The sequence below is a fragment of the Octopus bimaculoides genome, chromosome 1 (genome assembly GCF_046866305.1).
Source record: "Octopus bimaculoides isolate indiv1 chromosome 1, ASM4686630v1, whole genome shotgun sequence".
Taxonomy (NCBI): Eukaryota; Metazoa; Mollusca; class Cephalopoda; order Octopoda; family Octopodidae; genus Octopus; species Octopus bimaculoides.
Genome location: NC_142928.1, coordinates 162,648,106 through 162,663,166, shown reverse-complemented (window position 1 = coordinate 162,663,166; position 15,061 = coordinate 162,648,106). Strand labels below are relative to the sequence as shown.

Sequence of the window (15,061 nt, the reverse complement as noted above, 5' to 3'; positions counted from 1 at the left end):
CCTGCAAAACATTACCCCACCCCCAACATGGTTATAGTTGAAATATAAATACAGTTAGTATTTGTCACAGTTAAAAATAGGTGATTCAGAGACAGACACAGAGGAATGCCACTAATATAATATTTAATACTGTCTTATAGTATTTGGAGTTCAAATAATATCACACAATTTGCTTTTTCTTGTTCTGATACCCAATAAATAAATACCTGCTACAAAGGTTGATTCAATCAACTATATCCTTCTTCAATGTATCAATGTAAGATATGTTATAGTTAATAAAATAGAAACTTGCGAGTTTTAAAACGATAACAATGATTCACAACATGTAAATGAATAACTATGTCAGATGCTTTTAATTAGTTTAGTAATATACCTTAGTCTTGAGTTTTTCAAGAATATCACGGACATCCTGGCAAGAGCGAGCCTCTTTAAACGACTGTTCCTTGACAAAATTTATTTTATGATTCAATTCATTCAGTTGTTCCATAAATTCTCGCTCAGTCACTGGGGTATCCACGATATGTCTGTTCACAGAAAAATAACATTCAGATTTCAATTATGTTGAAAGGTTAAAAAAAACAAAAAGACACTGTAAGAATAGTGAAACTGAATAATCTTAGATGCAAAGGTACAGAAATCACCTTCCTACATCTTATAAGAATTGATTACTTGCAAGAGATTCTATGACAGTGATCAAGATTGATTAGTTCGTGAACTCTTGATTGAAAAACTGACCTTTGAGTAAAATGTATGTATTGTATGTAAGTTACTTACGACACCATACTCTCAGGAATTACCATTTCGTCAACAAACTGACTCAGTTCTCCCCGCACAGCCTGAAACATTAATGTTATGTTTAATGGATTATTGTTTGAGGTAGCATGAAGAATTTACATACAGAACTTCAGAAAGGTTCCTATCACTTCCTCTTCGTCTTATACTTTTCTCTCTCTCTCTCGTTTCACTATGACCTTCATTACTCTCTCCATCATTCTCTCTATCATACTCTCACTGTCTCTCATTTATTACTCTTCTACCACCCTATCACTTCTGTAACTCCTTTCTCACAGCATGCTACCTATGTGATAAGAGATAGTAATGCACAACAGTACCAGTGATTTAGCAAAAAAATTCCCCTTTCTACACACCAAGTTGTGTGGGAAAGAAAGGAATGAATAAATGGAGACAATGTAGAGAGAACAGATTCTTTACTTTTGCTTGGGTAAGACACCTTTCTAGTGTTGGTGCCATAATAAAATGCATCCAGTTCACTCAGTAAAGTAGTTGGTAATAAGAAGGCCATCCAGCAGTAGAAACCATACCAAGTATGAAACTTAACAAACAATGATAAAAATAAAAACTTACCTGAACCCTAATGACCCATCCAACCCATACCATTATAGAAAAGCATATGTAAAATGAAGATCATGATGCTAAATATATGAATATGATTAAAACCACGTTACAACATTGCATTATCAAATTATTATACATATAATACAAGGCCTCAGATTTATAAAGGAAAATGAGGCTGTAAACCAAGTGTAAATATTTTATTTTATAACATCCAACACTCATTATACTTGAATAATTCTTTAATAAATTTACTAACTTCAGGTTTCACTAAAGTCAAAATAGGAAATGTATTGGCTGATCATTTAGTATGTTTCCTACTTCTGTAATATGTCTCCTCATAGCAGGTAAGATATGTAGAATCTTACCCCAGCTTATACAGCAGCAAATGTCTGAGAGACATCCCGCACTTAGAAAGAAACACACAAATCTACTGCACATTTCATTGATTGGACAATGTTTACTCAATACTTCAAATTAACGAAACACTTGTTTTCAGTGTTGCACAGCTTCTTGTAACAGACTGCACCCACACATCACATCTATTTACAAATAGGTCATTGAGTCATTCAGCATAACATGTGTTTGGTAGAAGGACAGAACTGCACTGGTGACAAGGCAAAACTGCCAAAACTTTGATTCACCAATCAGCACCCAAGGAATTCAGATTGCTGCGGTTGTTACTGATAACTATAAATGAATAAAAGGAAATCGAAATCTAATATTGGTACTAACCTGTCTATTCTTGAGTTTGATGTTCATGGCAATCGACTGTTCTTGTAATGTTTGAATTTCATTACTGATACTACTTAAATCAGCCTGGAAACCATTTAACATTTGTTCCATCCTCTGCAATTGAAATAGTTAAAGATTCATAAACCAGTGAAATTATTTTTCTCTGTTTTGTCTTCTCTCTTTTCTGTGTTGTAAATATAAATAATCAAACAGTCTTTCAGATATGGAAAACAGACACCAAACAACCCATCTACCACCGAAACTTTTCTGTTTCTCTCTTGATCACCAAGCCTATATATATATATATATATAAATTAATGTAAGTAGCTAGCCACAATACAAAGCCATATAGGAAAAATTCAGTCAACACTAATTGTAACTGTGGGTGCTAAAAGTACAGTTATTGCTAGAAATAAGAGTTAAAACTCTTATAGCTGCACGAAAAGCACATTTATATACATTTACAGGATAGATAACTGCCCCATGAGCAAAGATACATCACAGGACTATATTTTCATCCAGTAATTAGGACTCCATTGCTTTGATGGAACAGCTAAATTCCTCTGTCGATATATATATTTACCATATAAATTTATGGCTGATTTGGCAAGATGTCAATGTGTATACTAAAAATTAATGTCAGCAGCTAGCCACTATACAAAGCCATATAGGAAAAATTTAGTCATCACTGATTGTGACTGTGGGTGCTAGAAGCAGAATTATTACTAGAAATAAGAGTTCAAACTCTTATAGCTGTGTGAAAAGCACATTTGTACACCCTGTTGTATACAAGAGAAAAGAGCATGGATAGAATGTGACACTCCTTTATGCCAATTTTTATATGTTTTAGTATTCAACAACACAAGATGGCACACTATAGATAAGCAATTACTTGATGAAACTTGTAGGGCCAGCATAGAGTAAACATATCATCAGACAATCAGATTTTATTTCTGTTTTGATTGTCTGACGATGTATTTGCTCAATGCAGGCTCTATAAGTAACATCTACTAGTTGCATTTATAGTGTGATGTCATGTGTTGTCGAATACTGAAGAATACTATATCAATTGGAATAAAGGAGTACCATTCACCCATGGCTAAATTTATCATTACCCCACAAAACTACACAGTGTGGGCAAAAGTACAAGAAATAAAAAAAGTGAAGAAATAAACATCAATAATATATGTGTGGAAATTATAGAAATTACCTCTAGGATGGTATCACATGCTGCTATCTGTTTGTGAAGACTGGCAATATTTTGGCTCTCTTTAATATCTTTAAATGCAGTTAAGGGCAAACGTCACAAAAAAATTGATTCTGCAACATGGTTTTGAATTATCATTAGAACTATTTTAATCTATCAAACTTCACTAATTTGCTTAGAGGATTATAAATACCACAACTTGCCATTTGGTAGACTCAAGACTCTAAAGTTCTCAGAAAATAATAAATACCTTCAATAATATTAAATGAAGAATAAAATTCATTTGATATCTATTTTTATTTAAAAAAATAATAAATATTAAAGAACTTACACCATAAAACGGTGTCTGATAAGTATATTTTACATATTTCAAATGGTATAAAACTTTATGCTTTATGCATTTTGAAACTGGCAGATTGCTGAAATGCACAAGCAAATATAAATGTCGATTTTCATCTCAATGTCAACCTAACTATACATAGACACTCCTTTCTCTTTTCAAGATAGTTATCGTTAGTTAAGTGAATAGAGTGACTAAGTTGTGTCCAAATTACCAAAATATCCTCTTCTTTCTTTCATTTCATGGCTGGCAACAGAAAGAAATCTAACCATAAATGTATCAGCTTCTCAAAGAGTTGGGATTTTAGGTTTCATTTAAGCAGCTTCAGTTCAATTCATGACAGAGGAACCGTTTACATTTTGATAAGATACAAATCCTATGCTCTTGAAATCAAATTTTACTACAATCATTGTATTGTGCACTTAACCAGAGCATGTATAACTTCTTGCTTTGGTTTAACAACAGGTGCCATTCTGAAATGTCTGGTAATACAATAGACACCTAGATGTAGAGCCAAAAAATTTATTTTATCCATTAAAGCAAATGTTTAATTTTTTTTCCAAGCTGCCTAATCTAAATGGAAGTAAAAATGTAAGAAAAAATATACAGCCAACATATCCAAATCATTATATCAAGCAAACATCATTATTATGTCTAAACATTGACAAAACAGTTTAGAATGAAAATCATGTAAATAAAACATACAATATCATGAAAAGGATACATCCCTGTATAGAAGCATTTTCAACCTCTAATAATTCTTTCTCTATTTGCTTGGAATATTGTCTGAGATCAACACCCTATAAGATAAAAATAAAATACTGTTTTTATGCACAATTAATAACTGAAACAAAGGAGTAAATCTACTGGTACTAAGATGCCTGGGGTTTTGGGGGGGGGGGTGCAGACATCCATAAGGACAGATATGGCTGTGTGGTTAAGAAATTCACTTCAGAGTTATGTGGTTTTGGGTTCAATCTCTGCATAGAACTATGGGCAGGTGTCCTCCATCATAGACTCATATCAAAGAAGGCCTTGCTATTAACATTTGGTTGAAGCTCAATAAATGAAATGTTCATTTTTCTTGGTTGGTAGACTGGATCCATCATCTACCATCACCTAGCCCTTGGGCACCTCTAATGAAGACCACTCTGTTGCAAGCATTAATCCACAAGGATAATAAATTCCTTCAGTCTTGAAAGCACTGAAAAAGGTCATGAAAACTGCTCTTCCCTCTGTAAGTTAAATAATCAAAATCAGTGCTAATACATGGGATACCTACTAGGCAGTGTGTTGACAGCTATATATATATATACATAGTAGGGAATGTTGTGATATCTCTCTCATCTTTGTCTTCTGAGTTCAAATCTCACTGTGACCTGCTTAAGGGATAGACCTAAGCTGTCATCTGGTTCAACACCACCACCTGGCATCTTGAGTACCTTTAAAAAAGTCCACTCTGTTATAAGCATGTCTCCAATCTGAGGAGACCCTCCTCTCTTCCACCTGTATGGTGGGAGGGAGGAAGGTCTGTAAAGGGTCATAAGGTCACTGGCTTCCAACTTGACTAAAACATTAAAACAAATTAATATGTCATTCAGCCACTTACATCCTTCTCACATTGATCAGCAATGTGTATGAGATATTGTGTACAGTATTGTATTATATACAGTAGTTTAATGAAACATCATCTATAGTTTTCAATGTTTGTGGTACTTTCCTCATTGTTTTCATTACCATTATAGCAACCATCAAGTACAAGAGGCAATGAACACCATTCAATCACCATTCTCCACTAGATGACATTTATCTCAACTATATACAAAATACATTGCTTGATGTTTATGCAGACTACTTCAAAATCAATAGAAATTTAAGCAATCAAACCTTCTACAATATACTCTCTCCTGTGTTTAAAATGAGAATCTAAAATAGTAGACAATCAATGAGGTAGCTACAGGTAACAAGAAGAGTATTACTAAAATTTGACTAAAATTAACATACTGATTAATATATGTATCCTCAGCATGTAGAACTTTCAGAGTGTTCCTCAGCATTCAGTCAGATACCTTCATCGTTGATTTAACACTTTCTTCTCATCTTGTAAGTAATTTTAATTAAAATTCTTTTCCTCACTATGTTAAAAATGATAGCAAATTCTGACAAGGTCAACTTTGCCTTTCATCCTTTCAGGGTCAATAAAATAAATACCAGCCGAGTACTGAAATCAATGTAATCAACTTACCCCCTCCCCAAAATTGCTGGCCTTGTGCCAAAATTTGAAATCAAAATTTTAAATGATAGCACTAACCTGACTGTTATTTTTATGCATATTATCATAATTTCTCTCAAACATTATTGTTTTTGATGCTTACTCATGTACATTACAGTACATCAGCAAGGCAGTGAAAGGTAGAATCATTACTGTGCCAGGCAAAATGTGTAGTGGTATTTCATCTGTCTCTACATTCCGAGTTTAAATTCTGCCCAAGGTTGACTTTACCTTTCATCCTTTCGGGGGTCAATAAAATAAGTACCAGTTGAGCACTAGGGTCAATGTAATATCCCCTCCCCTGAAATTGTTGGCCTTGTGCCAAAATTTGAAATGAATATATTGATTCAGCATAGAAGACACATACTGGTCGTTCAGAAACACATAAAAACTGTTAACATCACTTAAACATTTACTGTTTGTAATATGGTTTCAAAACTGTCTTCACTCTAAACAGCAACCTGGTCACTGATAATGTTACACTGTCACAGTGACCAGTTCGCAGTTTGGAGTGACAATAATTTTTGACACCATATTACACCAAGAGGGAAGACTATGCTGGTTTAGTCATGTGATGCATATGGATGAGTGCAGCTACATAAAGAAGTGCTGAACTCTAATTGCGGAGGGTACCTGTGGAAGGGGTAGACCCAGGAAGATGTGGAACGAAGTGGTAAGAAAGGATCTTTGGACGCTGGGCATCACCGAGGAATTGACAAGGGACCAGGAGAGGCAATTTGCTATACTTGATAAGACACATCAAGCTAAGTAAAATTGCCATCTTCCACTAATTCAAGCTTGTCCTTTCAAATGCCAGTGCCACATAAAAAGCACCCATGCCAGTGCTGCATAAATGTACCAATGCCAGTGGCATGTGAAAAGCACCCAGCATACTCGTGGTTGGCATTAGGAAAGGCATCCAGTCATGGACACCATGCCAGAACAGACAGCTGGAGTCCAGACAGTTCCCTGCTAGTCAGCTCCATGTCAAATTATCCAACCCATGCCAGTGTGAAGAGTGGACGTTAAACAATGATGATGATGATTATTATTATTATTATTACACACACACACAATAAAGGTTTAAGTGAAGTTAACAGTCTTTGTATGTTTCCGAATGGTTAATATGTGTCTTCCACACTGCAATCATTTTACTTTCAGCACACGATTCCCATATCAAAACACTTGTCATGCAAATACATCTCCATAATATAATGATTCTCTAATGTTTAATCTTGATGAGGATGAAGTAAGTTACGCTTTGCAGTGGCAGTCTAATAAGACCAAAATCCATACTTTGTCATGATCAAATTAAAATTCACCACATAAGTATTATTAATTAGAATTTTTCTTCCCTACATGGCCCTGACTTATCTCTGTACAAAAGTTGTATTCAAACAAAGCTGATTAGGGATGTCCAACATAGAAACAACAATAAGAAATATGGAAGGGTTCTTAAATTAATTTCAGAATTTACTCACAGTTTTCAAAGCTTCTTTTACAATATCATCTTCCAGATTTTGTTGTATATGAACTAGAAAGTAACAAATATTAAAATATTTGAATAAAAATTCATTAAAATTGAAAACACAAATTATACAAAAAGTAAAACAGAAAAGAGTAGCATAAGTTTTAAATATCATTCATATGATTTTATATATAATATATATAATATGCTGAATATGTTTGTCATTAATACATACAATGTGTTCATGATTACATATAAAAACCATATTTAGAGTCAGTATGAATTTAGGTCGATATTATGATGGATTGGTACTCTAATTATGAATGGCTAAAAAAATACAATTTTTGATGAAGTATATCTGTGATCAATAGCATTCAAACCAATTCCAGCTTATTTTGTTTTTTCAGATGTTATTTTGTAGTTTAAGGAAGATTTGGCTGCAACATTTTTTTTTTGCAGGTTGAGAAACCACATAAGGGTTTCATCTTTGTTTGTGCTCATCTCCAAGATAACAGTTGCAACTTAAAATATGTCAGCAATGGAGGCTTTCAATTGGCTAAAATTATATAACTTTAAAAACTTCTTACTTCTTTATTATTAATTTCTAGGGAAAAATGAATGCAATGTTCATCATCAGCATGCATGTTTTGAAAATAATCAATTAAAAATTTCAAAAATTTCAAAATCCAAAGATATAATATATTAATCTTTGAAAATAAATACACAACAATATAGAGAGAGAGACTTACAATCAACTTCATCCAGGAGGAAATCTTCTGAAGTAAGGTCTAAAACTCCAAGATTGGGGACCACATCAAAATTTCCAAGACCCTATGGAATAAAAATATATCTTAGAAAAGCTTCGTTAAAGACAGTAGATTTATTTTGTACTCAATTGCATCAGTGTTATTTTTATGAAAATCATTATCAATTCAGCATCAGGTTTTTTTTCTTCTCCAGCTTCGCAACAAATTCAGCCTATATATTCCAAACATTCATCATCTAACTTACGAAATCTAACGTTCTCTCAAATCTGATCTACATATATTTCTACTTCATCTTCAAATTTTTCTTTTATTCATCGAAATCATTAACCTACTTAGGATTGTAGCTATAACTTTGTAGTTTACAAGCTCCACTATGTATCAGCATGCATAAATGTAGATCAAATCACAGATAAGCAAGAAAATATACATGGTGCTACTAGATGGTGACAGTTCTGGGGAAAAACTTAGGAGCAAATTTTAAAATAAACATTGTTAGAAGGCTTGCTGGAAAGATTGTAAATAAAATTCTATTTTGTTTACAATCCATTCCAGCAAACTTTCTATTTTTATGTCTCAAAATACAAATGATGCTCAGTTCCTTTACAGGAGAAATAGGACAACCAAAAGTGTGTTCACTAGAGCCAGACATATTTCTCCACATGGATTCATGCAGATAAGATGAGAATATTGAACAACAGCCTATTCTTGGTATTTGTTGCAGGATATACTATATGGTAGTGGTGATGCTAAGGAATGGTACATACAAACACACTAGGCTAATGAACGATAAACAGAAGAAATAGTGTTAATGAACAATTGTTAACAACATATTCAATAATAAAAGTATTTTAAAACCACTTTTTTTTAAGGTGTTAAAATAGGATACAACTAAAACATGATGATCATAGCTAGAGTGCCTTTGATCATAGGTCTGCTTGATCAGAATTAATCAACCAGACATAGTCATTAAGGACAGAGAAGAAAATACTTGTAGACTAATAGATGTAAGTGTTCCCACTGATAAAAATATATCTGTATAGGAATTGGACAAATTAAGTAAATATGAGGACATGGAAATTGAACTACAAAAGATGTGGCCTCTTAAAGCAAGAACTGTTCCTGTTATTGTGGGAACCCTTGGTATAAGAAAGAGGTGTCAGAAACGTCTAGATAATATCCCAGGAGAACCATGTCTCAGAGAAATCTAAAAGATTGTGCTGACAATTACTGCCCTTATCCTTAGAAAAACCCTATCAATTTAAATGTATGTGTTGTAAAGATATTTCACTACTGCCCCTGCCACCTACCCTGCCCAAGCTTTCAGTCATACTGCAACATTTCTTATCCTTCACTCACCCTAGGATGCTGGGTGTGTCTTGGTGAGTGATTGTAACAAATATGCAGATTAAAAGTAAATAATAATAATAATAATAATAATAATAATAATAATAATAATGTGCTCAATACCACAGATTTGCTTGTCAGTTGCTTGATCTTAACCAGCTGAGCAAGTCCCTTAGTGGCTGACGATATGTGCATCTCTGATCACAAGCAGAAGTAGTGGGAGAGTATCATAGCCATGTGTTGAGAGGAATTTTTTGAGGTTTGGATAATTCACCTTTGGAAATATGGGTGTTTTGTTCAACATCCTTGAACAACCCTTATTCAGAGATCTTTTGAGTAGGATGGGCTTCTCAACCTGAAGAAAATTCTAATTGCCCCCACCTGTAAGGTCATGCGCTGTTTATTTTGATATGAGATCACTATGTCGCGCACATATAGTTGTGATGCATGTGCCTGGTGTATCCTTATCAATATGGGTATACTGGTATATTTCACCCCAATGTCACTTTGATGGTATGCACTGTTCTTTCACTCAATAATAATAATAATACAAGAAGTGAAATAGAAACAGTGCGTGTGTTTATTCTGGACATAATGACCCTCGCAAGATACAACAAAATCTGTTCCAACGCACGAGTTCATGTCAAGAATCTTGCTAACTACATCAATCCCATATTAAATTAACATTAAATTCAATGACTTATTTAGTGACTTTAATCAAAACATGGAATTTTTTTCCTGTTTACGACCCGTAAGTCTGGCTGCCGATCAAACAATTCCTAGGTTTTGTTTAATTAGGAAACGAGAACTAAAACCAGATTCACATAAGTATGCCGTTGGCGAATGGAACAAGGACATGGCTCTCAGTCGTAATCTCTAAAGAATTAAATGTATTTTTCTCTATAAACATATAAAAAAAATAATAATAATAAATTTCGGTGAGTGTTCAATAAAATAAAGTTACTTTGAAGATTCAGCAAATAATTTTATTCTGAAAAGCAATTTTAATAAAGTATATACTCTCCCTCTTTGTCATACAATCCTGAAATGCCATCTCCTCACCCCCCCCCCCCCCATGGGTTTGCAGGTACTTCCAGGTGAGGAACCACTGCTCTATATGCAATTATTTCTTTTTCACATTTTATAATGAAAGCTATGTGGAAAGTGGTTGTAATGGATAACGCGAGCTGCGGTAACGATTTTGTCTTGGATCGGAAGTGAAAGACGTTTTTTTTAACGTACCAGTGTTGTTAATAATACAATCAGAACTGTTTGTTGCGTAAACAAAGAGCCAACCCCTTGCTTTTAAAAACAGGGCTTTCTGGGCCAATGAGAAAAAGCAACTAATTTTTCCTTAAAACAAACTCTACTCTATAAAAAAAAAGTGATGAGATACCCGAACGCTTGATTTTAATATCTTAAACTATAGTTCAGAACATAGCATTTGTATGACACGCTTTCAATTAAATGAAAGTGTATGTCTTTAACTGAAACGATAACAATACATAAACAATTTAGGGATTTTTTGATTGCATCATTTTCAATTAATAAAATTAAAATGACTTATAAGTATTTACATCCAATGCTATCGCCAGTTAACATTGCAAGACAAACAAATTGACAGACTCTTTTATTATTATCATTATTAAAACATTATATGTACATTCACATTACGTACGACTACGTGTTTAGACATTTCAGTTGCAAGAATTTACAGATGTCGATAACGGACATATAATTTATCCTACTTAACACAATAAAGCAATGCAGTCATATATTTCAAAACAGAATTATTGTCCCACCTCTTCTCCATTCGTGTCTTCTGCTGTGGTATCCATCTTTAAGTCACGTGAACAATCAAACTTCCTTTTCCGGTAAACTGCAACCATGGTAAGTTGGTGTTACGATATATCTCTGCTTTTATCCTTTATAATCTTAATAATTTAGTGAATTCATCTTTAAGAAAAACATCGTATTTACTATTTGATATCCATTTTGTGCAAGATTCAATATTATGGTAACAATTGTTTATTTATTACTGAGTATTACTTAAAATATTACCGCCTTACATTTGTGTCCCAGCCATCATGTGTCTACCATAAATTTATTTTCAAACGAAAATGTACCATTTTTGGATAAATATATCTACTTCACTGTATTGTATATTGCTTATATTTCCTTTTATCGAAATTATAATCTCTAAAATTTATTTCTTTGACTAAAAGAAAACTGGTGTTTTCGTACAGCTGAAATATTGCATTAGATTAATTTGTAAAGTATTTGGAGCACAATTTCTTCACGTGGTGCAATTATTGTTTGATTTAGAAATTTCTGGTTTTCAAGTTACTAATATCCTGTTATTTCAAGCTTCCACCCACAAAGCTTGTACAAATTCAACATCAATCTGTCAGAGATTAAAACTGAGAAAGTAATTCTACTGCCACGCACCATTCTCTAGTGCTTTTTTAAAAGAAAACCTTTGATTAGTCCAGTGTAGTTTGAGTTTCCAGCAGGTCTTTTACCTGCCATATTAATATTATCCAATATAAATTGTAAAATTAAATATGTACAATACTTCGTTTAAACCACATAAAATTCGGAGGTCGTGGTCCCTTTTTAGCAACATGCAGAGTTTCGTTTCGTCGTTCATACATGAATAGTCGGGTGGAATAACTAAATTGGATCAAACAGTACTGCCCTTGTTAAATATATTCTTTAAAACATCTGAAGTATTGTTTATTCTTTAGAAAAAATTGTATGATGGTTTCTGTTTGTATACGAAAGCCATATTAATAAGAAGTTCGAGGTTATGGGGACCGCTCGATCTGTTAAAAATAGCATCTGAATTTCCCTCGTATGGGAAATAAAAAGGGAATCGTTGTAACACCTTTATTGATTGACTGTGATCTGGAATTGAACAAAATCCAATAGCGCGATTAATTTTGTTTAGGTCGTGTGAAGCACCCTCCTCTGATAGATCAATATAAATGGGTTACTATCTTCTTTTTTTTTTTACAATTTATCAGTTATGAAAATGCTCCCCACGTACATTTTGTCTTGTGTTGCATATTGTTTTTAATCAAGATATGATTTGTTAATATAGTCTTCCGTTACATGGTTAAACTATTCATGCGAACGCTTGTAATAAATCGCATACACAAGCAATCCAAAACGGCGTCTCTAAAATCCCACATGAGAAGGAATGATTTAAGCTACGAATTTACCAAACTAAAGAATTGGATACTACTTATCCAACCGTCTCTATTATTAAATTTACACGTTTTCTTTTTACTTTCAGTCGCTCGTAATCCCAGAGAAGTTTCAGCATATTCTGCGTATTATGAATACGAACATCGACGGTCGTAGGAAGTCGATGTTTGCTATTACTGCCATTAAGGTGAGTTTTGTAAGGCTTGAAATTTGCAGCCACTTCACTTAATTTTTGCTGCTTTCATCTCTCTAAAACGCTTTTGGATTTGATGCTTAATGTTCGTTCAATTCTAATAAATTTTGTTATGCTATATATATATATATATATATATTTGTTTTGTTTAGGGAATTGGACGACGATTTGCCAATGTAGTTTGTAAAAAGGCCAATATTGATTTAAATAAACGTGCTGGTGAAATGACAGAAGAGGAGGTAAGAATTCCAGTTTTTTCTTTGTTATTTTCCTATGAAGAATTTTATGTTTTCCCCTTCTCACCCTTTTCCAGAAAATTGGAGTGGCTATGTAGCTCCCCTACACGAACATGCATTGTGTCTCCTTCCCCTTATCCACTGACATAAACCAACCTCAATAGTGCTGGTGGGTGAAAAGATCCATCGGAACATGGATGTTAAATGTTGATGACATTCAGAGCCTCCATGTGACCAGGTTTTCAACAATAAACATTTATATGATTGATGAGTGGGGTGAAAGCAGTACAAATCTTAGGCAAGCTAAAAAGGAGAGATAAAGAAAGCTTATACCAAGGAACCTTGTATATATAATTCATAATTTAAAATGTAAATTTCATTTTGTATCCTGTTATTCATGAACCAAAGATTTAGTTTTTGATAATTTGTAATTTGACTTCATTACAGTGTAGTTGCCTGCATCTAAATTGAATTTGACAACTGTTCATGAGGGGATAATGCCCTTTCCATAATTATACTTTGATGTCAACTATTCTATTTCAGAGTTGTGTTAATAATGCTGCTTTTTTTTTTTTTTTTTTCAGGTTGATAGAGTTTTAACAGTCATGTCAAACCCTCGTCAGTACAAAATTCCAGACTGGTTCCTTAACAGACAGAAGGACATCAAAGATGGAAAATACAGCCAAATTATGGCAAATGCTCTTGACAACAAGTTGCGTGAAGATTTGGAGAGGTTAAAAAAGATCAGAGCACATCGTGGTCTACGTCATTTCTGGGGGTCAGTATATTTTTAATTGAAAATGTTTTAAGATAGCATGTTGCTGATATGCTAAGTAGTTGCTAAGATTGGGTGTTGGGGGAGTCTGGTTCTGTAAAAGTGACTGGCACCCATGCTAGTGGAGCGCTAGCAGCACCATCCGAGCGGGATCACTGCCAGAGCAGCGTGATCATTTTCAGCTTTGCCTTACTGGCACTTGTGCCGGTGGCATGTGAACAAAACATTGGACTGACTCCTGTGCATGTGGCACATAAAAAAAACACCATTTGAGCGTGGCCGTTGCCAGTACTGCCGGGCTGGCCCTCGTGCTGGTGGCACATAAAAAACACCCACTACACTCTCAGAGTGGTTGGCGTTAGGAAGGGCATCTAGCTGTAGAAACTCTGCCAGATCAGATTGGAGTCTAGTGTAGCCATCTGGTTCATCAGTCCCCAGTCAAATCGTCCAACCCATGCTAGCATGGAAAGCGGACGTTAAATGATGATGATGAAATAATACATTTCTAAATCTCTCAGATTTATGCAGTAGTGTAGTATTATTCCCTTCAGGGGACTGTCACATTAAGTTGACAGCATACAACTGCTAAATAGCATATGTTTAGCTGACATGGATGACTTATCTATAAGTGAACTTAATCAGATATTTTGAAGAAATCTGTTAAATATTGTTAGTCTGCTTGCCATGGTAGTTGTATCCATTTTTTTTATATTGGGGAATTTAGAATCATTGCTTAAATGGGGTGAAAAAAAATCATTTTGTTCTGAAAGCAAGAATAGAATCTCATGCCCCTGGTTTGTTTGATTAACAAGGTTTTGGGTGTTTCCTCTCTAGAGACATACATCTAGCATGGTTTGAACTATATTGAGTGGTCAGGCATCACAAAAAGAAGTACATGAACTTAATACTGCAATAATAATGACTAGTGTGGATTTCTTTTTATTTATGAAATGTCAGAATTCTCATGCAGATGTTTTGAAGTTACTTGTTGGAACATCACAATGTGGTCTTGATTATGTAACAAACTTTTCTTTTCTGTTTTTAGTTTGCGTGTCCGAGGTCAGCACACTAAAACAACTGGTCGTCGTGGTAGGACTGTTGGTGTGGCCAAGAAGAAGTAAATGTATTCTTTTAAAATAAATTGAAATGGAAAAAATGTTC

At 34.0% G+C, this 15,061-nt stretch overlaps 2 protein-coding genes across 2 annotated transcripts in view; one reads left to right on the top strand and one right to left on the bottom strand.

Annotated features, from left to right (window-relative positions):
• The window catches only part of LOC106884414 (vacuolar protein sorting-associated protein 52 homolog), a 31,035-nt gene extending 19,613 nt beyond the window's left edge, over positions 1-11,422 (bottom strand). The window contains exons 1-8 of the mRNA XM_014935777.3: positions 11,289-11,422; positions 8,125-8,206; positions 7,389-7,441; positions 4,360-4,435; positions 3,299-3,366; positions 2,089-2,202; positions 775-836; positions 374-524 (exon numbers count right to left, since the gene is read on the bottom strand). Coding sequence (XP_014791263.2) covers positions 374-524; positions 775-836; positions 2,089-2,202; positions 3,299-3,366; positions 4,360-4,435; positions 7,389-7,441; positions 8,125-8,206; positions 11,289-11,375 — 693 coding nt within the window. The 5' untranslated portion in view covers positions 11,376-11,422. The remainder of the gene's footprint in view (positions 1-373; positions 525-774; positions 837-2,088; positions 2,203-3,298; positions 3,367-4,359; positions 4,436-7,388; positions 7,442-8,124; positions 8,207-11,288) is intronic.
• LOC106884415 (small ribosomal subunit protein uS13) lies at positions 11,237-15,060 on the top strand. Its single transcript, XM_014935778.3, has 5 exons — positions 11,237-11,376; positions 12,785-12,883; positions 13,042-13,128; positions 13,710-13,903; positions 14,946-15,060. Exons 1-5 carry the CDS (start codon positions 11,374-11,376, stop codon positions 15,019-15,021), a joined length of 459 nt encoding a protein of 152 aa, XP_014791264.1. The 5' UTR covers positions 11,237-11,373; the 3' UTR covers positions 15,022-15,060.
• The last annotated feature ends 1 nt before the right edge of the window (position 15,061 follows it).